Genomic DNA, 24,312 nt, shown 5'->3' with positions numbered 1-24,312 from the left:
TATAGTGTAGTGTGGTGTATAGTATAGCATAGTGCACTGTATAGCATAGTGCACTGTATTTTTAAGAGTGAGGAAGACAAGTTTTTATTCCGTAGTCCCTGGGACAACATGTAGTCCCTGATCTCCAGCCACAGGGCAGACTTAGTTAGATGGGTTGAGATACATGGTCTTTACCACGTATCTCATAATCCAGCAAAGAAGTGGTGCAGGAGTAATTGACTACAATGTGAAGTGATTTGTACACTAAATAAGTCTTTCCCGCACTTCTCAGGATGAGTTTATGAATGAAAGTTTGAATGATGACATGTGTTTTTCAGTTTTGGGGTTTTTTTTTTTGTTTTTTGTTTTTTTTTTTTTGAGCAATTTCTTTAAGGTAGTATTGTGTGAAATATTTTCCATATATTACCCCCTTTAAAACTTACAAGAACATTGATGTGTAGGTATGTACCATCATTTTACAGCTTTGAGAGGTGAGACAGGACTCATAGTCTGACAAGTAGCAAGGTTGGAATTTAGACTGTTTCTTATTCCCCAACCTTGAAAGTGTAAATTAGACTCCATGCAGGTGTAGGATTGTAATCCATTTAGATAGGGTTAAGTCAGAGGTTGGACACTAGAGGGCGCAAAGAGAGCAAACAAATGAGAGGAATTTGCCTCCAGGGTCTACCATTCTGAAAAGCTCTAACAAATTGACTTTCTCAAATTCATCTTTGAAGGTGAGTCAATTTTAAGCTCATTGTTGAGAAAGCAGGTCTGAACCTACTGCACATTCCAGTTACAGATAAGGGCAAGGATCATTCAGGCTACATCTTTCATCCAAAGCACTTCAGCCTGCTGTTTTTTTTTCCCCTGTAGCACAGAATGCCTACAGATTTTAATTAGATGTCTGTGTACAGTAACAAGACGCAAGTCTCTCTTGCTTCTGCTCTTCCCATAGCTGATTTCAAATCAGGAGTGTTGTGCAAACAGCTGCTCAACTAGAAACTGGTCCAGGTGAAAGTCACTCAGCTTACCCCCTTGGGCTGCATGCACACCCAGACATGACCCCACCGCACTTGTTTCTGCTCCCAGAGCAACAAGGGCTGAGCCCGACTCCTACTGCACTGGTAATGCCACAAAGGACTGACCCATTGACACTCCCATGCCCATCTTTGTGAGGGGTGCTTCCTATGGTGAAGTACTCAGGCTGTGGTCTACTGAATCACATTTCTGCTAGGGAGTGGGCACTCATCATGGTCAAAGGTGGTGCTGGGAGCCAGAAGTCAGCATTCCCTAGTGTTCTCTCCTCTCTTCCTAGAACATTACTGTTAGTTCTGGGTGTTTTGCCATCTTCTTTACCACTTACTAGGTTAGACTGCGCAGCTGAATACTATTGGGAAAAGTGAGTTCGCATTTTGGGGGAAGTAGTCAAAAATAATCGGTGACCAATGTATCTTCAAAGAGTCCTTTCTCATGTGTTTCAGTCTGTGTGGCGAAAGCAAACAGAGCCCTTTTCAACCCGGGCACACCCTGGAGTGATGCAATGGCAAAGGAAATGCAGGCCAGGACACGCTCCTGGATCAGCTGAGCTCATGTTCAGAGGGCCTTCCCTGAAGATGTGCAGCAGCAGGGACTGGGGCAGTTTGGCCCTTATTCTGTGTTTAGGGAAGGGGCAGCCCGCACCTTTTTTTTTTATGCGAACAAAATGTAAGATGGCTTTGGGAGCATTATGAGGGAGGTTAAAGGGGACAAGAAACTAGAAGGTCTTGGGAAAAGGGTATAAGGACTTGGGGAGGAGGGAGCATGTAAGAAACATTCCAAAGCTAGAATCAATAGCTCTGAGTTGTTGACTGAACTTGGAAAATGGTGAAGAAAAAGATATATATATGAGACCCTCACATTCTCTGAGTGTCTGCCATGTGCAAGTCATTAAGTATTTTAGATAGTAACTCACTGAATTCTCACAAATCATGAAGTGGGAGTATCATCATCCACCTTGCAGAGGAGAGGAAATGGAGGCACAGAAAGGTTAAGTCACTTGCCAAAGGTCGCTAGGACTTGAACTCTGGTGATTAATCCCCTAAACCTGCATTCTTCACACACACCATACAGTCTCTTTTCCAGTCTGGGGACATGGAGGACGGTTACTCCCTGGTTGCAACGGGAAGTCAGAAGGCGCAGGTGTGTGTGGGCGGGGGGGAGGGGGGAGGCGAGGTTGGAAGAGGGCATCAGGACATGTGTGTGGAGTTTGAATGTTCTGCCAGCACCTCAAGGGGAGATGTCCAGCAAGTTTTGGGTCCCAATATGGAGAAAAAGTTGGTTTTAATTAAAAACAATGAAACATCTGTAAAAATACTCTTGGCTGAGTTCCCCAGTGAAGTTATTCAAGAAAGTCCTGCTCTGCTAATAAACAGGAAGCCCATGCGCCTGCTGAAGGGTTGGCCAGAGCTTTAGAAAGATCAGGTTCTTCAGCAAGGTGCTCAGAGTCTCTGGGCACAAAGGTCTGCAAGGTCTCCGAAGGCCTAGCCTTGAAGGAGAAGCAGGGGATGGATGTGTCTAAGGCCCCTCAATAGTTCAGAGTGCCCTCCTCACTCTAACGGGTCAGTGCTTCTCCCATTGCCTGTCCATTAGATCCTCCCAAGGAGGTTTAAAAAACACTGATTCCCAGGCCTCACTCAGAACTAATTGAATCAGACTGTCTCAGGGTAGACGCAGGCAGTTTTGAAGAGCTCTAGGTGGTTCTAATGTGAGGCTGCGGGTGAGCACAAGAACACTAGACGAGCAGAGGGCGACAACTAACATCTCCAAAGGACTTTTTGGTTCACAAAGCACTTGCACATGCATGGCCTTAACAATGAGCATCTTATTATTATCTGCTGGTTGGACGGGAAACTCTGAATCACAAAGAGAAGTGACTTGCTCAAGGTCAAACAGTTACTTATTGGAAAAGCTAGAGCCCATATCTGCTGGGTTAATTCAGGGGTTACTTCATAAGGCCATACAGGGCAATGTTACAAACAGAAGGCCAAGTTCATCTGTATTCACATAGAAAGGTGAGAGAAGAAATTATGACCCACAGGACTGAACCTAAAAATAGAGCTGTAGCTTGTGTACATAAAGGAGTGGACGATTCTGAAGGTCGCCAGGCCAGGCGCTGGTGAAGCCCAGAGGGCCCTGGCCAGGAGCAGGTGGGCGAGTGGAGGCAGAGTCAGGGAGGGAAACTCGGAGAGGCCTGAGCACACCGGGCCCTGCCCGAGGTCCGGCGGCTGCTGTGCCGCCTACAGCTGGCGGTGGTGGAAATGGCAGATCTGAGTAATTCCTGGAGGCATTTACCAATTAATAGGAATTCTTCTGGGTCTTCAAAGGGACAAGCTATCTTACTAGCCAGTTAAGAATCGCCCAGTAACTGGTGTAGAGCTGTGTAATTTAAAGGCATTGTCTTCTCCCACTTTCACAACGGGTGCCGCACGACCCCGCCCCGGCAGCTCCCTGGGTAAAATGGGCATAATAACACCTCATGGGGCACTGAGAGGAAAACCCAAAGAATGTTTCTAGCAAAATTTCTAGCACATAGGAGGTGCTGAATAAATATGCACACCTTTTGTGGGTTTTATTTTTAATGTGGGTAGTGAGGTTTGGAGATGCTAGATCCCGTCGAGCAGTGAGAGGGTGGGCTCTGGAGGCACACCGCTGAGCTCAAGCCAGCTCCGCCCGCCTGGACGGGTCAGTTACTTCCCCACATAATGTGTTTCTACCAGTGTATAACAGAGATGACACCTGAACCTTTCTTGTGCAACTGTTGGGAAAATTAAATGAGATGATGCATGGAAAACTCTTAGCATAGTTCCTGGCACCTAACCAGTATTCAATAATTATTAATAAAACCCATGAAGTGACTTGTCCCAAATCTCTCCAACTAGCAAAGGGAGAAGCCAACACTGAAATCTTGGCCAGTGCTCTTTCTGCGACACCAAAGTGGCTCCTGGTGATAATGGACATTAACTCCAGGAAAAGGAGCTACCACTTATGGAGGGCCAACTGCATTTCGGACACTGACATTAAGACAAAGCACCTTGCGGGGATACAATGAGGCTGGGTGGGGCTATGAACTGTCCTAAGGTCACAAAACTAGGCAGTGGGGTCTGGGACGTGGAAGTTGCTCTGTGTGACATCTAGTCCCACAGCTTTGTTCTCAGAATCACCAGGTAGGGTTGTTAAAATCCAGATTCCAAGCCTTTCTCCCAGTTTCTGATTCAGTGGGCCCGAGCATTTGCATTTCTAACAGGTCCCCAGGTGATGTCACGGCTGTGGGTCTAGGTCTGCGCTGAGCTCTCTCCTGCTCTGTGACTCACTGTGATGAAAGGTGTGGCGCTCCAACATCTGCCCAAATTCTGCCCGCCTCATGCTGCTGGGAGCCCCAGGGAGAGCCCCAGGGTTGCCCTGGGGCACATTCAAGAAATGTCTTGGTTAAGCTCCCCAGGGCCTCATGACAGCTAACCACAGCGTGTTGGACAGGCAGACTTTTGTCAGGCGCAGTCTATGACTTCAGAGCCAGCACTCCCAGTCGAGTGTTTTATTATTTATTCACTTGACAGGAAACATACATTAGGTCCTGTGAGACACCATGCTACGGGTTTAAAGTAGTCGCCACTACATGAGAGAATTCCTCTGTGCGCCGAGGAAGCCCCAGTACAGCCAACTGGGGTCGGCGCGGTTACCGCAGAGAAGAGCCCGGCTGCGCGCCCGGCCTTCCCAGAGGAGCCCCGCCCCACAGCGGAACAGGGCGGTGACTTTCGCACACGCTGGGCGGGGTCGGAGCAGCAGGCTGGCCGGGCGGAGGGGCGTCCTGAACTAGAAGAGGGTCTTAAAACCAGAGCGTACCAGACAGTTCATATACATTACAAATATATAAATTAAGAGGTTTACATGTATACAAATATCTTTGAAAGGGGACTTCATTTCATTCTACGTCATGCCAGGTATTTGTCAGAACCTTGAAGACAGAGGCAGTTTGTAATGGAGCTGGTATCAAAAATAGAAGGCATTTACTTATACATGGGCCCTGCTCCTCTCATGTCCAGCATGGAAACCTCTGGTGTTGTCAGGGCCTCTGGGCAACCTCAGCACACCCACAGGCAACCCATCTGCAGTCTGCATCTTCCGAGACAGCAGGGGACTCGCTCGGGGGCTCCTCTCCTGGGTCCCCATCTCGGCTTGGCGGCGCCTGCGGACCCAGGGGCTGCCGGAGGGAGTGACACTGCTGTCAGAGGAGTAGTCCATGCACTTGCGAAAGACCTCGGGGCTGGTGCTCGAGTTCAGCCTGCCTTCCTCGGCCAGTGGGGATTTTCTGGAAATGCCTTTCCGCTGAGCCAAGGGGCTGCTCCAAGGACTTGAGCACGGGGAGGCATTCGGGCTCAGAAAGAGATTCTGGTGGCCAGAAGGGCTGAGCTTGCTGGTGACCGCATGCCGCCGGCCAGCCATAGGGGATGTGGGATTGCTCTCGGGGTCGGAGGAGCTGTTAGCAGAAGACTCATCGCCCATGTACTGAAGCTCCTCAACTCTCTTGTTCAGGGACTTGCTCCAGGGGATGCTAGCAGTGTGCTCCTCGTCCTGGTTCTTGTCTTTGGGAGGTTTCTTTTTGGGTGGCTTCATACCGATCAGGACAGCTTTCATGTTCTCCTTGCCCTGAGATTCCGTGATCATGAACTCATGGGCTTTGATGGCCGCTTCCACCTCCTCGAATTCCACGATGGCACATTCTTGGGTCCCCACCTGGCTGTACCGGCTACTGATCCTCCGGATATCAGGGGGCAGCTCTCTCCCGGGTTTGAGGATCCGCACTGAGGAGATGACACCAAAGGTCCCAAAGAGCTTCAGCAGGTGTTCCATCACCTTCTCCTGCACCCTCCCGTTCTTCTGGGGGCTGCCCAGGGCCCACAGCCTGGGGGACAGGTAGAGATCATAGACCAGGAGCATCTTGCTGGGGAGGTTTTCGTTGGGGAAGAGTGGGACAGGGGTGGTCCTCCTCACTTTCCGATGGTCCTCATTCAACTCCAGGGTCACTGAGTACTTCAAGGCATGTGCTGTGGTTCTCCAGTCCCGTGTAAGGTGTTTCACCTGAAGAAAACAAAGCAAATCTGAAATGGTACCTCATGTCTCTGTCCACCCGTGTCCCTGTAATCTCCCTCCCACCTTTCCTTATCCTGGAACACTGGTATCTAGAATCATACTTGCTGTGGAAAGGCACTCAAAAGCCTAGTGAATGAGTGAGTGAACAAACACACTTCATACAATGTCAAGGCAGGCAGCACAGTTTAAAGCCATGCGGTCCCACAGAACTTTCCATGGTACAGCAGATACTCTATCCTGCATGAGCTTAGAGGTCAAACCTGCAGGCTCCGGGCCAAGGCCCTATTCAGCTGCTCAGTGCCTAAATTTCCTCATCTGTGAAATGGAGATGTTAATATGCCTACCCCACAGGGCTGGCCCGAGTATTAAATGAATAAATACATATGTACATACATATCTACATCCAGACACACACATACACACACAAAACTTAAAACAGTGCCTGGCTCCCAGTGACTACTCAATAAATATTAGATGCTGTCATTATTTCAAATGTTACATGCTATCATTTTGATAGGACTCAGAGATTTTAACATTCCAACACCTCTCCAAAGTTGTGTTTCTGCATTTATGTATTTGCTACACAGGAGGCTCCAAAGGTGTTTCATGTTTCGCTGCCATATCTCCTGGAAATAATGTGTCCTGTTTCAACGTGGAATTAAATCCAACTTGGGCCTCACGGAGCATGAGGAAATAGATCCCTCCTCACTTAGTGGAAATTGTGTGTATCAAGGTTGCTGTATGTGAAAGCTATATTTATGTCGTAAAGCAGTAATTTTCATGAGGCCCACTTCCACTGAAGGGAATGCCAGGGAGAATGAGTCATCCCGAAGAGGTGGGGGAGGTGGGTGGGGTGGGTGGCCTGATCCAACAATGGCGAGATCACTCCGAGATCACCCCAAGTTCTCCAAGGCCAGGCCAGGGCAGTTGCTCTGCAGAGGAACCCTGAGACCAAACCAGGTGCTCCCCAGGACTCAAGAAGGGAGCACTCCCCGCCAGGGCAGCTTGGGAAGAACCTGGGCAGAGCCATTAGTCGTACAGGCTGCTCTGGGAGAGAGGACACTGTCCACTCTAGCCTGCAGCCTTCAGATGATACGGCCCAAATGTAGGCTTTGAGTGTGGGAGCCACAGCCTCACACGGAGACTCAATGTGCTGATCACCATGACACAGACTAAGGGCAGAGAGCAGTGGGTGCAGGGAAAGGGCTGGACTTCGGCTGCACTGACACAGTTGGGGATCCAGAAAGGGTGAAGACTGCAGATCAGTGCCAGGCTGTGGGAGGGCAGAGCAGAGGTTCTCCTGGGGGCAGAACATGGGGCCTTCTCCAAGCCCTGTCAGGGAGGGAGCACTCGGGAGAGAGGGCATAGCCACTGCCTGAGCCTGAGCCTGAAGCCTGAGCAAAAGTGCCTGGGCGGGGGCAGGAGGTGGGGCTGCCTTCCTCTGAGGGCTGCAGAGGCTGAGGGGGTGGGGCACATCCAGTCAAGAGAAAAGTGGGCTCTGGCAAGAACCTGGCAGCCCTCCAGCAGCTCCCCTTCTCCAGGAGCCAGGGGCCAGGCCGGCTGGGGGCGGGGGTCTCAGTCTGAGCGTGGAAGCCTGTGTCTGCGAGCCTCAGAAGGAGTGCACAGGCACCAGCTAAGAGGAGCCAGGGAGCTGTGGGCTTTGTTATACTACAAGAACTTTGTGAGGTTTTCAGAAACTGTCACTTCCCTGTTTGTTACCTTTATCATACAGGTTTCCTATTGCGATTACCAGGAAACCCTTTAAAAAGAAAGGGTCTCTGCTGTCATTCTGGAGGGACTGGGGAGTCTGCGTCCACTCCGAAGCCAGTGTGCAACAGAAAGACCCCTCCTAAACAGACCTGTAAGTGACTACTTGAAAAGGAAAGAAAATCAGGGTGACTCCTAGGGTCCCTGGGGAGGAAAGAGAAGTGTGTAAGATGACTCCCCTAGCTGCAACATTTTGGGGTCCCCCACAAAGACTTTGCCTGTGAGGGCTTGCTCATTGTCCTCTGCACACATACGGCATTGTGATTTATAAGAATATATATATATTTGGTCTTCGTCCCCATTTCTGGCACTGAGCTCCCAAAACCTCTGTAAATTCCTCGGGGACAAGAGCACTAGGGGCATCTTTTGCTCTGATGAGGTGACACTGGGTGGTCTCCGAAGGCTCCTGGAATGGCACTGGTCACCAGAAAGACCAAGCTGTGGTCAGCGGTTTGAACTTTCACCAGCCCCCACATCCTCCAGTGAGGGGAAAGAGGGTGGAAATGAGGTTAATAATTGGTCATGGCTATGTGAAGAAGCCTCCAAAAAATCCCAGTAGTAGGGGTCTCCGAAAGCTGGCAGGTGGGTGAACACACCCACCCACCTGGCGGACGGTGCACCCCAACTCCACTGGGACAGAAGCTCCTGTGCCGAGAACCCTTCCAATCCTTGCTCCGTGTACCCCTTCACCTGGCTGTCCATCTGTCCCCTTTATTATGCCCTTTAATGAACTGGTAAATGTGTTTCCTTGAGTTCTATGAGCTACTTTAGCAAATAATTGAATCCAAGAGGAACAGGTCACGAGAGCCTCTAACTTGCAGCCAAGTTGGATAGAAACTGTGGGTAACCTGGGACCTACTACTTATGACTGGCATCTGAAGTGGGGGCAGTCTCATGGGGTGGAGCCCTAACCCCCTGAGGTCTGATGCTGTCTCCAGGTAGACAGTGTCAGGGCTGAGTCAGACTGTAGGGCACCCAGCTGGTGTCAGAAATGCCTGGTGAGGGGGTCCCCCCTCACACCGGCAGCAGCAGTGTGACTGAGGCAACAGCGTGACATAAAGGAGACACACAGAAGAAGAGCAGGGTTTTCCTTTGTAACATGACATGCCCTCCCCACTCCTGTGTCTTGAAAACTCCTATGCATCATCCTCCAAGATCCAACCTGAGCGTCATCACTTCTGGGAAGACCCCAGCTCTCCAGGCAGGGTTAGTTGCTCTGATCAACTCACCCCCGGCAGTGCTTTGTTCTCTTTCGTGGTGCTGCTGATGGTCACACTGTAATCCTTCACTGATCTCTCTCCTTCAGTGGACTTGGGGAAGGCAGGGGGATGCCCAATTCCTTTGCATTCCTGGGCTAACACAGCACTTGGCATAGAGGATGAATACGTTTGATGAATGAATAAGGGAAAGAGAGCAACAGGAGAGGGCAGAGTGCCCCTGGAGGTGAGGCCGGGAAGAGCTCTGGGGGAAAGCTCTCCCTGTGCTCCCTGACAGCGTGGCCACAACCCACTCATCACACACCTCATTATGCAACAGGCACGTCATGCTTTCCATTCTACAAACACACTTCCCCCGAGATACACACAATTCTTAGGCCAACTGGTCTGCAGGCCCTTCAAGAAGCAGGCAAACAGTCCGGCTACCAGATGTGCACACAGCAGTGTCGCCCGGTCTGATGCCCGGGCAGCAGTCACAGGTAGGTATCCCACACCCCACCCTGGACAAGGATGTTGGCATTGCACAGCCATGGCTGCTGACGTCCTGGAGGAGGCCCATCTCCCAGAGTTCTGAGCACTCCTTCCTCCTTTTATTTACTCAACTTGGCAAACAAAACACTGGAATTTCACATAACTCTAGGCCTAGTGGGCATCTCACAAGACTTTGCTGAGATATGACCCAACACCCAGGACCTTTTACAATTGTGGGACAATATTTCTAGTAACAATTCTAAATCCCTTCTCTTGATCCTTTTTCTCTTTTCACCCCTGAGAGGAAGTAAAAAAATCACTAGTCATTTGGTTTCCAAAGGGTAAAAAATATTTAGTCCTATAACCCAAAACACCCTTGAAATCCTGGAGGCAGCTCTGACAAGGAAGCCTCACCTTTTTGAAGGACGTAAGTAGTTTGACGCTCACATATCCCAGCTTGTTCCTCCTCACATGCTTCAGTAGGAAGGCGTCCTTCTCCAGATTTTCATCGGAAAAGTAGAATTCGATCTGATCCACCAGCTTCTTGATTAACTCCTCATCTGGGGGCTTCCACTCCTGCTCCAGGTCCTCACGCTCATTCTCACCCCCACTCATTGTGGCGCCGCTGAGACCAGAAGGACACACTGGGTGTTAAGAGCTGAACTATTTCCCCTCACCGTGAACTCTCAAGTTCAAGTCCCAGAATGCGAGCTTATTTGGAAAGGTCATTATAGATGTCATTAGTTGAAGATGGGGCCGCGCTCGAGCAGGAAGGTCCCTGATCTAATACGGCCGGTGTCTAGGAAAGGGGATCTGGACGCATGCGCACAGGGAGAATGCCTTGCGAAGGTGAAGGCAGAGGGTGTGGAAGGCGGGGAACAACAGAGACCGCCAGCAAACCGCCAGAAATGAGGAGAGGGGCCACAGCAGATCCTTCCATCTCATCTTGAGAAGGAGCAGGCCCCTTGACACCTGGACTGTGGGCGTCTGGCCTCCAGAGCTGTGAGGCCATCAATTTTTGCTGCCCTGGGACCTCTGGTTTGTGGTGCTTATTTAGAGCAGCCACTGGAAATTGCACTGGGTCACACCCGAGCTGGACTCCCCAGAGGTGCTGGTCACATGGCCACATGGGAGTAGATTTTGATTCCAAAAAACTAAGAAAGCACACTTTTGTTTTTAAAAAGAAGGGAGGATCATTAAAACACCCTCGACGAACCTTTATGTGCTGCTCTGCTGTCCTGTGGTTTTCACCAACACTTTCTATTCTTCCCTCCTCACTTCCACCCCACAAATCCGATTTCCACAGGACAGTTTAGTGGAGTAGCTAAGAGTTCCAGTTCTACAGTTAGACTGCCTGAGTTTGAAGCCTGACACCACCATTTATTAACTGTGTCCACTATGGCCAGGAGCCCCACGGCCACACCACAGTCTGCTGTCCCTGAGTTGGGAGTCCTGATCATCACTCTCCTGCCAGGCTTGTTGAGCAGATTAAATGAATTACGACATGCAATATCCAGAAAAGCTCCTGGCGTACCCTTAGAGCTCAGTGACAGACACACTCATTTGCACACACAAAAGAGGCAGATCTAGGATTCAAGCTCAAACTTTGTGTCTCCAAAGCCAGCACACATGCTACCTTCCAGGTTTTGTTGAGTGGGACCCTGTCATCAAATCTGGAAAATAATCCCGTTCACTGGGGCCTCCTAAATGAAGCAAACTCACAACCAGCTCTGCCTGGATGGACTTCCCCCTCCTGAGAATATTGGGACATGAGAACAAGCCAAAGAAATCCTGGGGAATGCTTCTTTAGGAAGGCCAGCCTTTCACAAAGAGATTGTTAAAAACTTCAAAGCCATACGTAATTAGGGAACCTGTGATTATCTAAAAACATCACAGTGAACACCATTATTAGAAGCTATCAAAGGTGATTCTCTTTTGTATACATATTACCAAATTATGTATTGCAAATTATACAATGAAAAGAATTAGTTAAAAATTACTTCCAGAAAAAAATAACTGCTTTCCTCTATGGTAGCTTGATGTCTAATAACATGACCAGCAGACCCAGAGCTGGCACGGACACGTCCTGAGCAGACAGCACTCCTCCTGGCAGATGCACACACCTCGGTAACCCACAGCCACAGCCGCAGCACGCTCTGCTCTGCGGGGAGGACTCACCTGGCTCCCAAAAGGGCTCAGAAAGTGCACAGCCAAAAGGTGGAGCAACTCAAGAGTCCACGGATGGATACATGGATTAATGAGATGCGGTATGTATATACAATAAAATATATTTCAGCCTCAAAAAGAACATTCTGACACCTGTTACAACATGGATGAACCTTGAGGACATTATGCTAAGTGAAATAGGCCTGTCACAAATACTGTATGATATCACTTACATGAGATCCCCAGAATAATCAAACTCATAGAGACAGAAAGTAGAGTGGTGGTGAACAGGGGGAGGGGGATGGGTTGGTGGGGGATACTGTTTAATGAACACAGTTTCTGGTGGAAAAGAAAAAAGTTCTGGAGATGGAAGGTGGTGACGATTGCACAATGTGAGTGCATTTAATGCCACTTAAAAAGGGTTAAAATGATAAATTTTGTTATTTGCGTTTTACAATTAATTTTTTTTAAAGAGGCCTTCAACACAAAGAAGCATGAGTGTTTACATGCACATTATATTGCTTTCACAAAGAAGCAAACAGTTAACATTTCCCTTGGATCAGGATTAACTTCTTAAATAACCAACCAATGAAAAAAGAGGGGTGGGACCATAAAAGAACTGTAACCCATTACTGCGACCCTTTAAAGCTGTCCTTCAACTCTAAGTTTTCACTGGCTCTCACGTTGAAGCAACCATGAAAGAGTCAAAATGAGAATAAAAATGAAATATTCTGTCAGGAGAAGAAAAACTAAATCCATTTCACAATTTTTCAAATTCAGAAATTAGAATTAGCATAAAAATAGGCATTGGTTCATTTTAAAAATGAAGAGCTTAGTTATTTGCCTGTAGAAAGTCTGGAAGTGGTTCTCTAAAATACCTTCCTATGTCCCAAGACAAATGTGTATGAAGAAAAAAAAACTGCCTGGGAGACTAACCTTAAAAATATCCTTTTTAAAAAATGTCTTTTAAAAATGGAATGATAAACAAGGAAATATATTAAGGCAACCCCTAGGTACAACAGGTCAAAAGCAACTTACACTAGAGGAGCTGACTATTCTAGAAGTCTGTAAGGGGCAGCTGTGACAGACCTGAGTCTGGCTCACCCAGCGTCTAACAGCAGAATCTTCCCCACTTGCTTTCCGTTGCAGTGCAGGGGTGTCCAACTTTCTGGTGTCTCTGCACCACACCAGAAGGAGAAGAGTTGTCTTGTGCCACACATCAAATACACAAACACTAATGAAAACAAAGAAATCTCATAATGTTTTAAGTAAAGTTATGATTTTGTGTTGGGCCGCATTCATAGCCGTCCTGGGCTGCATGTGGCTGGAGGGCCACAGGTGGGACGCCCAGTTATTAAAAAGCAAATATACATTTTCCCAGCTTCTCTTACAGGTAGCAGCCATTTGTCACGTTATGGCCAATGACACACAAGTGCACATTTTTTTGGCCCTGCCCCTTCCACTTTTCTCTGTTTGATGCACGGATGTGGTGATTGGAGTTTAGTACCCATTTTACTGCCATAAGGAGAAGACCAAAAGAGTCGGCTTCGTCTGGCTTATTGATGTTACTGAGTTGCTGAACCAATTCCTATAACTACCTACCTAAATATTTCTAATTACATGAGAAAGATAATATCCTATTTGTTTATTCACTTGTGAGTTGGGCTTTCTATTGCTTATAGCCAAATTTTAGGGCAGTAACACTGCAATGAGAAAGGAGGTCTTCCAAACGTGCCGAAGAAAAATGGCAGTGGGACAGTCAGTGGGATGAAAAAGGAGACGCAAGATGGACAGAACAAATTTTCACTTTATTAGAGAAAATGTATGTACCAAGTAGTAGTTAAAACAGATAGGCTACTTATATAAGATGAAATAACTACAAATGCACAGGGAATTCTAAGTGCCACTGACACAGGATGAGGTGAGATGTGTGATGAGGACCAACGAAGAGTTCTGGGTAGACTCAGGGGTACCAGCAAATGGTCTAAGTTACTCTAAGTGGCTAGTATACCAGAGGTGCCCAGACCATTGAGGGGACCTACAAACCCGTAAATCCTACTCCCACACTAGAGCAGTTGATGCTCTTATAGAAACTGTGCTGGTAAACAAAACATAATGGGAGAAAGGCGATTCAGGTTTTCAGTCTCTCCAGTGGCCATTCTAGAGCCTCCTGTCCTTCCCCAGGTCTCCCATGGGAAGACCTTACTTGCTGTGGATGAGCTTTGGGGGGCTTCGCTGAGAAAATAGAGTTCATCCAATCAGACGTGCCCAGACCTCCCTTGAGCTTTGCTTTCCCACGCTCAAGCCTGTTCTGAGTCTGGACATCCACCAAGAAGCCCATCTGCCATGTCCAGGTGGCCTTTCTCTACCCTGCTCCTCTTGCTCTGTGGCAGGGTGATGGACTGCTGAGCACCTTCTTGCTACTCTTCCCCTTGGGCTTAAATGACTTGTTCTTTTCTAATTCTTCTCATCCCTTTAATTGCCCCGTCAGTCTTCTCTTTCTTCTCCCATTCCTGAATGTACGTATTCCCCAAGGATCTCTCCTTGACTCTTTATCCCTCGGCAGCCTCTACACTTCTGCCCCTGGTTGCTCATCCCATTCAAATTGGCCTTTCCCCTCATGCCTCTGTCCCCCTCCCACTCCTGAGCCCCAGTCCTCAATTCCTACCTATGTGCTTAACAGTTCCACTTATATAGCCCGATATTGCTTCCAATGCGGTAAGTCCAGGATCGAACTATCACCTTCTGCAGAACTCAGCCTCAGGTAGGATTGAAGCCTGGACCTATCATGAGAATTCTGTCTGGGAAGCTCACCTTCCTTTCACAGTCTCTCAGTACACAATCCATACTGTGTTCGGGGGTAACTGCATCAGTTACTTGCACCCAGGGAGAGGATGGGCAGGTAGGCAGGATTCTGAATAGGTCGGCAGTCCTGGGGAGGTGTATAAAACACCTGTACTGGTGCAGAGGCGAGCGTCTTGCAAATGGGAGCCCTCCCTCCACATGCGTGCTCTCAGCAGCAACAGTGTTTCTCCAGAGGGGCATCTTGTAAGAACAGGATGGCCTGTTTTATACCTGGAAGTACACTGCACTGTTTCCTGGTTCATGCAACCGCCTTTAAACAAAAAAGACCCTGGCCCTGACTGGTGTGGCTCAGTTGGCTGGAGCATCATCCCATACATGGGAAGGTCACGGGTTTGATTCCCAGTCAGGGCACGAGCCTAGATTGCAAGCTCTGTCCCTGGTTGGGTGGGTACTGGAGGCAACTGATGGATGTTTCTCTTACATCAGTGTTTCTCTTCCCCTCTCTCTCTCCCTCTCTCCCTTCCTCTTTCTCTAGAATCAATAAATATGTCCTCAGATGAGGATTAAAAGTTAAAAAAAATAAAAAGAACCTATATCCTTTATGAGCATTAAAACATTTATATCCTTCAAATATGAACATTGGCAACTTTTTGTCAATTACAATAGCCTGTAAAAACCATATATTGTCCCTCCCAAAAAGTCTCACCAACTGCTTTGCCTAGTCACTCTTATCTGCACTTCAGCTCAAAACCCAAGATGTGTCTTCTGCCCCCACATCGAGTCAGTTGTCAAGTGTCGGTTTTGTTCTGCAGTGTCTCCCACCCGTTCTCTTTTCCATTCCAACTGTCCTTCAAGAATATTAATAGCTTATCAAAAATAAATCTTAAAAATTAGAAAAATACATATGCATAGTGAAAACAAAAATAAAATAGTAAAGAATTTATACAATCAATAGTTTCCTGCTCCACTTCTTCTCCTTAGAGGCAATCTCTCTCAATAAAATCACTTAGTTCTTGTGACAGTTCCCTTATGAGTCAGTAAAATGCTCACAGCTCTATTTCTCACTTGTCAATTATAGACATTCTCTATTCACGTCCTATTATATAAGATGAGGCTTTGGGGTTGCCCATCTCCCAAAGCCTCTTCTTCCAATTTAAAAAAATTTATATTATTTTATTTTTTCTAGTTGTGTTTTTAAAGTATGCACCTAAAATTCTGTTTCTTACTCTATCGACCTTAAATAATATTTCTCAATTCCTCAATGCATGATGTGCATGTTACCCTACCTTTCCCTCCCCTCTCCTTCCATTTCCAGCCATCCCAATTCTGTCTGATGCACCTTTATTTTGTCCTGGTTCACACTATTTACATTCTCTTCTGTAACTGCTTTCCCATGTTTTGTCTATAGATGGATGAAGGGGAAAGCCAATCAGTTATGCGTCTTCTGTGCCCATGTAAGCGCGGCTCACTGCAGGGCAAGGCGTTTGCTGAGGTCACTTCTGTTTTTGGACGTCCTGGTGGCTGGCCAGTCGCCTTGGTTGACTCTCTGCCTCTCTCCTCTCTCAAGCCGTCTATCTGTGCCTTCATCTTTGCTTTACACGGTAAGACATCTCTTTGCCTTTATCTTCCAACCTTTCCTAGTAAGTGTTTTAATTTCAGTAATTACTTATTTATTCTCCAAGAACTCTTCTACATCTTCAGATTTTTCCTTTTTAAGAGCATCTCATTCTTGTTTTGGGGGTGCATTATTTTAAATTCCCTCTCAGGGGACTACCTGGAGTATATATTTTTAGTCTTTTTGTTTCCAAAAATGTCACCTCTGTATCCTCTGCAGTCGGTTTTTCTATTTAACTTTCACGTTACTGGTTTTCTTCATGTGATTGGTAAACCAGTCATCTTTTTCTTTATAAACATTTTCAAAATAAACTGATTTTGGAATAGCTTTAGATTTATAGAAAAATTGTGAAATTAGTACAGTCCCCATATATACCCCACAGTAGGCTGCTTCTATTATTAATAGCTTACATTACTAATGTACACTTCATGAATATTGATACATTATTATTAGCTAAGGTTTATACTTCATTCAGATTGCCTTGGTTTTGACCTAATGTCCTTTTTCTGTGGCAGGATCCCCTCTGGGACACCATGTTACATTTAGTCGTCATGTCTCCCCAGGCACTTCTGGGCTGTGACAGTTTCTCAGACTCTCCTTATTTGTGATGACCTTGACAGTGTTGAAGAGGGCTGTTCAGGTAAGTTGGGGAGTGTCCCTCTTTGAGACTTGTCTGGTATTTTTCTCGTGATTAGACTGGGAGTGTGTATTTGGGGAGGACCGCAGCAGTAATTTCCATTCTCAGCACCTCACATCAAGGGTGAGTATTGTCAGCGTGACTGGTCACTATGGAGGCTGACCCTGATCACCTGGCTGAGGTAGTTTGTCTCCACTGCAAAGTGACTCCTTTCCCCCCCTTCCCATACTATACACTGTGGAAGGTAGTCACTGAACACAGCCCACACTTGAGGGGTGGAGAGTTAGGCTGCGCCACTATTCACTTGGAAGAATGAAGGTCTGGATTGCTTTTTGTTGGTGGGTTGTGTGGATTCCCCCTACAGATGCGCACTCTTAAAAAATTACTTATTTTTAGAGAGAGAGGAAGGGAGGGAGAAAGAGAGAGAGAGAAACATCAACGTGCGGTGTGGTTGCCTCTCTTCCACCCCCTACTGGGGATCTGGGCCACAACCCAGACATGTGCCCTGACTGGGAATCGAACCAGTGACCGTTCGGTTCGCAGTCCAGCATTCAATCCACTGAGCCACATCAGCCAGGGTGAGCTGTATACTCTTATTGTATACGCTGTTTTCTTCTTAGGTGGCTGTATATGCATGGGTGGGGCATGCCAACTTTAGGCAGGGAATCATTACTTAAGGGCTTTCTATGGAGAAAGCTTTACACTACAGGTGCTGGCTTTACTTCAGCAGCTCTAGATCACCAGTTAGTTAATTTGATTTCCTTTAGAGAATAATCTTGTTTTTTCTTTTCCCCCTTGGAAATAAATAGTATGCTGCCCTCTACTTTTCAGTGTCAGGCAGAGGGACTGGGCAATTGTTCTATAGGAAGAATTTAAATGACCTCTCAGATATTAGCATCCTTCACATATTTCCCAACCACAGCCTTTCCAGGGTTCTGTCTTCCCACCTCCTGCCACCTGCTCTGGCCCCCTTCCCCACTCCAGCTGTATTTTGGGTTAAGCCTCTTCCACTCTGTGCCTTATTAAGTGTTTAGAAGAACAGCTATGTCACTGGTCTAATGATGATGTAAAAATAACCATGATGTTTTCTACTTTACATTAAATAAAACCTGAAGTCCTTAGCTTTTTATTGAGATTCATTTAGAATCTGGCTGTAACCAGCTTTCAAACTTATTTCTGTATATTTCTTTCCAGGTCCTTTGCTCCAAGCAAATAAAAGACTTACAGTTCCTTGTAAGGGTCACAGGTTTCTGGACTCTGTGCCTTTCAGCATGCTATTCCCACCTCCTAGCTACACCTCGATGTCCATCTCAAATGCAATTCTCCCAAGAAGGAAATCACTTCAACTTTCAACTAACATTTGTCTGTACTTGTATCAGAACTACTCATGTGCACATCTCTTGATGCCCTGAACTGTAAGTGCCCAGAGAGTAGGATTCATATTGGTTTCTTTCACTCTAGCATCAACCCAGAGCCTTGTACACAATAGGAATTTTAAAGGGTACCACCAATGTAAAGTGAATCATTTCTGTGAGGGCAAATCACGCCTATCAGGATTCTTTGAGACAAAAAGTATAATTACTGGTGAATATCCTGTTAGTGGCCTTTCAAGAGGACTTCAAAAAAGTTTTATGTTTCCATTAGTGCTTAATTTTAAATAAAACATTGCACTTGGGAATGGTGGTACTTTTTTTTTTGTTGCAGCTGTAAACCTGCTGGAAATGGAAACAAGGTGGAAATAAGGGGGCACATTTCAAAATAGATGACTGGGCTCCACAAGCCAGTATTGAAATTTTTATCATATTTGTAAATAATTTGGAGAAACAAGTGCAGCATAAAAATCTCTAAGGCTTTCATCATAAAATCTTAAGCTAACTTGGATATGTTAATTGAGTGATTAATCAAATGATACCTTATAGAAGGAAACTATCCAAACTAAAATGGTGGAGTAATGAGCTCCCTCACTGTGGCTTTGCACACAGGAAAGACTTCCTGGACTCATCTATCCTTGCAGATGGTCTAATATGGCACGTTGGCCACCAAGACCAGGAAAATGCTGGACAGCAACAAGAAGGATATTGAGAAAATATCATTTATGAAAAACACTAGGGTTTAGTCCCATCTGTGTGAAGTTCCTTTTGCTCTGCCTCCAAAAAAAAAAAGATAATGAATCCAAAAAGGCAACCAAATGGATGATGCAATATAAAAACTTGAGGACACCCCTGGCCAGGTGGCTCAGTTGGTTGGAACATCATCCCCGTACACGAAAAGGTTGCAGCTTCAATTCCCAGTCAGGGCTGGTATGGGAGGCAACTGATTGCTGTTTCTCTCTCCAGTTGACTCTCTCTCCCTCTCTCCCTCTCTCTCTCTCTCCCCTGCCTCCCACCTCTCCCTCTAAAATAAAAAAACATATCCTCAGGTGAGGATAAAAAAAAAACACGAGGGCTGAATCAAAACATAAAGGTTCTTCATGGAGACAAATTGAAAATATACAAGTATGTTTCCAACTTTGGAAAAGCATCTCAGGAACAACTTTACTTTGGATGCCACTAGCAGAGGCCACATCCTGTGTTCGTATGGCCACACGTTCTTACATATTTATTAGAGCTCATGACCTGTCTCCTGATGTGACGTTCTGATATGTTTCTCAGTGCCTGGGAAAAGGGTACAACTCGTGAATGCCTTTGCAGACTAAATAATACTTTGTGATGTGGAGCAGAGATGAGGTGTACAAAGTACTTAGCTCCATGTCTGGCACAAGCTGGCACTGATAAATGGAGGCTTTCGTTATCACCATCAGAACAGACAAATGACAGCTGGAGCGATGTCCCTAAACATCATGGAGAGAAGGAAACCTAGCTGCTTCTTTGGCTAAATGAAAAGCAGTTGTGCTCAGTGGTTTATTATTTATACTAATACTCAGTATTATGATTTTATACATGTTATACATTGTAAGACAAAACAAACAAGTAAATAGGTCAATGTTATTGGAAATCAAGATTTTCAGTATAAAAAATAAAGGAAGTAGAGCAAAACCTGTAATATTAAATTTGAATTAGCAATGTAAATTTTTAAAAAATACCTTTCCTAATTCTGTCCATTGAAAGGACCTAACAGCAATAATGCCCCAGTAGAAATCAGCAGTCTTAACCCAAGTCTTGGTCTCTAAATACCTTTCCACTAGTAGTTGAAAATCCTGGGATTCCTGTGGAAATATCTGGGTCCCATGACTGAAATAAGAAACACACAAATTAAGCCGAGAATATCTAGTATCAGAAAATAAGGAAGTACTTAAAGAAAGGGGAAATAATTAACTATTTCTGCTTGCCTCTTGGTGGGGAATTCTTGTTCAATCCCAGGTGAGGAAGCAAAACTCTCTTTTACAGCAGAATGCTAGCTAGTAAATGTACTACAGTTGATAAAATTAGGAAATCACCAATTTGTAATGTCCAATAAACTGACTAAAGCAAGGACCATCAATGAATGCTAAAACCATTAGGGGAAAATCTTTGGTGAAAGAATACCCGCAGGAAGGCCACTTATTACTTGTTCATTGCAACGGAGAGACCACCCTAACCAAGAGGTTATATTTAGCATTGCTAATGGTGGATGCCGTCTAAGGTGATGCAATGAAAATTCCATAGCATTGCTTATGAAGTGTCCTTGCCAAAATGTTTAATCTGAATCTAATTAAGCCTTTAGCCCTAACTTCCCATTTACAGGAAACACATGGTACAAAGGAGAAAGTTATACTAGATGATGAGAACATAACCAGAACAATTCGAACTGTTAAACATTCAATAAGACATCTGGCCTCTTAGTTCCAAAACAGAAAAGCATTAAAAAAGAAAAAAATGGTAATGTTCTAAATTAAAATATTCTCAAGAGACATTACAGGCAAATGCCTCAAACTGGATTGGATTCTGGTTAAGGGGAAAAATAAACAGCTATAAAAGACAATATGGACCAACTGGAGGAATCCTAAATATGGAATGCAACTATTGGAGTATTTTAGGGATTATATTAGGAAATTGTTCCTTTTCTGAGTTGCAATAATAGTATTAGGGTTTTATAAGAGAGTGGCATTATTAAGAGCTGTAAAACAACATACATAGGGTCTTATGTACCAGATATTTTCAAATGCTTCAGGAAAAAACCATTTACACTGTATAGCCATCAAATAAATATGGCAAGATATTTACAACTGTCCTATTCGTTCACATTTATGTTTGAAATTTTTATGTTAAAATAAAATAGTGATCAAGCTGTGAAGAGAAAGCTAATGAATATTTGGTGGTTACAAAGATTTTTCCTTTCTTCCACTTTTCCCTCGTCCCCCAGGGATAAGCCAGGTACTGGGCTAGGTACAGGAGATATGGAGAGGCCTCAGGCAAGATCACAGCCTGCAAGGGTCTCACTGTCTAGTGGAGGAGACACACAAACATTTCAGCTCCACAGGGTGAGTATGATGACAGAGGCATGCATTCATTCAGCAAATATTTAGAAAGCACTCCGTACGTGCCAGGTGCTGAGCATACAATGAGAACAGGGCAAGCAAGTGTGTCCCCTGAATTCACGGAGCTCATATTCTGGTCAGGGAGATAGAATCTAGAATTATAATTGTGGGTAAGTGCATGAAACAGACAGCGGGGTACAGCAACACAAAGGAGAGGAAACAAATTCAGGGATGGGGTTGTTGGGAAAGAGGCAGTGAAGTTTTTGGGCTGACTAGAAATCAATCAGAAGCACCTAGAGATGTGACTTCAAAAGTGTGTGGACTAAAACTACACCCTGTGTTCTGGGACCAGAGGGGTTGGTTCTGTAGGAGCATGAACTGCTGGACAGGCAGGAAAGGAGGCAATGGGCTGAGGGAAGATGTGGGTAAGTGCCACACCTCCCCGAGCAGATTTAGGAACCAGGGCTGTCTCCTGCAGGCTCTGGGAGCCCAGAGTGCTCTCTCAGTGTGGCAGCTGCTCCTGTGCCAGGCGGGGCCCAAACCAGGGACAGTGTGGATCTTGTTCTTGGCTACATCTCCTTGTGCTCTGGATGTCTGCCTGCTGGGCTCTGTTGGCTCCACTACCCTGAGGAGCCCCAGTGGGCAGCAGGAAACACTTCTGACTGAATGCTCCATGAGGCTCAAGCCCCTGGAGCTGGGAGAAAAGGGTGGCTCTGAAGAGATAGTGTTGAGGATGAGGGCAGGAAGCCTACCAGAACCGACGATCGTGAAGTCTGATAGGGGATCTTTCCAGGCCCAAGAAATAAGTAGGGCTTTAATCTCTGCTAATGGTATTATCTCAAAACTTAGCCCCGGGCCCTGGCCTGTGTGGCTTAGGTGGTTGGAGCATCCTCCTGTAGCTGAAAGGTCACCAGTTTGATTCACAGTCAGAGCACCTGCCTAGGTTGAGACTCAGTCCTCGGCTGGGGCATGCAGGAGGCAGCCAACTGGTATTTCTCTCTCTCTCGCTCTTCCTACCTCCCTCTCTCTCTAATGAGAATAAATGAAACTTAAAAAAAAAACTTAGCCCCAGGATAGGGGACAGCTTTTTGCCAGTCACAGGCAAAAAAGTCAAAAGAATAAACCACTCCGGGCTATTATACATGGTCTCTGAAATTATTTGACTAGGTGACTGCCTTCTCCTCAAGACTGTGAAATGCCAGTGATGATGGAGTCATTATTTTTGTATTCCCAGTACTCAGCACAGCTGAATGAATGAATCAGACTTTACAGTATATACAGTGCTGATGGATCTACTGTGCCATCTGCTGTGACCCAAGCTCTCCTGATCTATATTGTTGGGCTGGACTTTCCTCCTTGAATTCGTCCATCTCCACTGAACTGTTCTGAATCTCTGGGCCCCTAAATCCAGACTTTCTCCACTAGGAAAGGGTCAGCCAGTGATAGGGAATGGGTTTGGCCTCAGCCTCCTTATGCCCTTGAGTTGACTATTCTCTCAATGAAGGAGATATATGCCTGCCACAGAATAACCCTACAGAGCCCTGCCAGCTAAAAGCATGTGCACAGAGTCCCAGAAGAGGGTTCTTAGTAAGTGCATGTTGGTATTTCCCAGATTGCGTAAGTTCTGCCATGGCCCTATTCTCATTTCTGTGGGTACTCCATATTGTATCTCCTTTCAACAGCAAGAACAACAACAACAAAAAAAACCAGTCCTCAAAGGCCTAGGCATTAGTTGGACACAAGACTAAGATCATCCACTGATGACAAAGCTCAGGGCCCAAGGCAAGGTTAGACAGGTGATTTGTGCCACACCACCTCCAGACCACCCATCAGCCAGGAACCCAACACCAAGGCACAAGATGATGATGCACGCATAGATGTCAGGTGGGGAAGGCTGCGTGAAAACGGGAATTCCCCAGCAAGGGAGGATGCAGGCAGCAAGCTCTAAACTGATCCCGATTCAGGGCAAGAGAGCTCTCCACACCATTACATCACCCCTCCTGGGATCCCATGGCAGCAAGTGTCAGCTGCGCCTGGCCGCCCGCACCCAGAGATTGAGGGAAGCCATTTGGACGGATGAGCAGAGAGGGCAGTGAGGGCTTGCTGGAGCCACTGGGAAACGGTCGGGGAGGGCGGTGTGAGTCTAGGGTTAGGACCCAGCTGGGCTGAGCTTCCTAGAGGGTCTTTGGGAGAGCTCAGAGAGGGAGAAGCTCCTGGAGCAGGCAGGGCGCGGACTGCCCGGGAAGGACTTTCTCCAGGACCTCAGAGCACGGCCATGAGCAGACCCCTCAGACCCCACCGCCAGCCCCGGGAGGGACCCTTGGTGTGGTTTACAGAGCCGTGGACCAGGGCTCCAACAACCGCCACTAGCCTGTTCTGACATCCTGCGACGGCCCGGAGCACCTCCGTCTCCGGGGGCACGCTGATTCAAACCCCTGTGCCCGCCGAGTTGTCGCCAAACTCCCGTGCGCCCGGACCCTGGTCCGCAGCTCCCACTTCGACCTGGCAAGCCGCCGCGCCTACCTGTGCCCGCGACTCGGCTCCTCCTCGCTGGCACTACCCCATCCCGGGCTGAGATACCGAGCTGGATCCCCCGCACCCCGCGCCTCTACGCTCTCCTCCTCGTCCTCCAGCTCCTCGGCGTCCTCGGCCTCCTGGATGGCTACGCGGATCTGCACCGCGGTCTCGGGCCCGGGCAGAGCCTCCTCGCCGGGTTGGGCCATGGCGCGCGGGCCGGCCGGGATGCGGCGCCGCCGGATCCCCGCAGTTCAAGGCCGGGCCAGCCGGGAGACGGCTTCTGCGACCTAGGGGGCAGGGGCGGCCTGGGAGGGACGAGGGTCGCGGCGCCCCGCCCCGCGCCGCAGCCGCCACCGCCCCGGACGCAGACTGGAGGCCAGTGCAGGCGGGCCGAGAAGAGGGAGGGCGACTTCCTCTGCCCTCCTCCCAAGGAGGCCTGTCCGGGAACGAATGCCTGGACCCCCGACGCTTCCAGCGCTCGCCCTCTGCTCGCGGGCCCCAAACCCGAGAGGAGGAGCCTGGGCTCCGGGTTCCAGCCCGTTCCTTTCACGGC

At 47.2% G+C, this 24,312-nt stretch overlaps 1 protein-coding gene across 1 annotated transcript; it reads right to left on the bottom strand.

Annotated features, from left to right (window-relative positions):
• Nucleotides 1-4,545: 4,545 nt before the first annotated feature.
• Nucleotides 4,546-24,246, bottom strand: LARP6 (La ribonucleoprotein 6, translational regulator). The gene is made up of 3 exons (XM_028508089.2): nt 23,766-24,246; nt 9,978-10,188; nt 4,546-6,096 (listed from the first exon to the last, which is right to left on the bottom strand). The coding sequence occupies exons 1-3, from the start codon at nt 23,963-23,965 to the stop codon at nt 5,029-5,031; spliced, it is 1,479 nt and encodes a 492-aa protein (XP_028363890.1). The 5' UTR covers nt 23,966-24,246; the 3' UTR covers nt 4,546-5,028.
• Nucleotides 24,247-24,312: the final 66 nt, after the last annotated feature.

The sequence above is a fragment of the Phyllostomus discolor genome, chromosome 1, assembly GCF_004126475.2.
Source record: "Phyllostomus discolor isolate MPI-MPIP mPhyDis1 chromosome 1, mPhyDis1.pri.v3, whole genome shotgun sequence".
NCBI lineage: Eukaryota > Metazoa > Chordata > Mammalia > Chiroptera > Phyllostomidae > Phyllostomus > Phyllostomus discolor.
The sequence above is the reverse complement of the archived record's forward strand: the minus strand, read 5'-3'. Positions and strand labels throughout refer to the sequence as shown.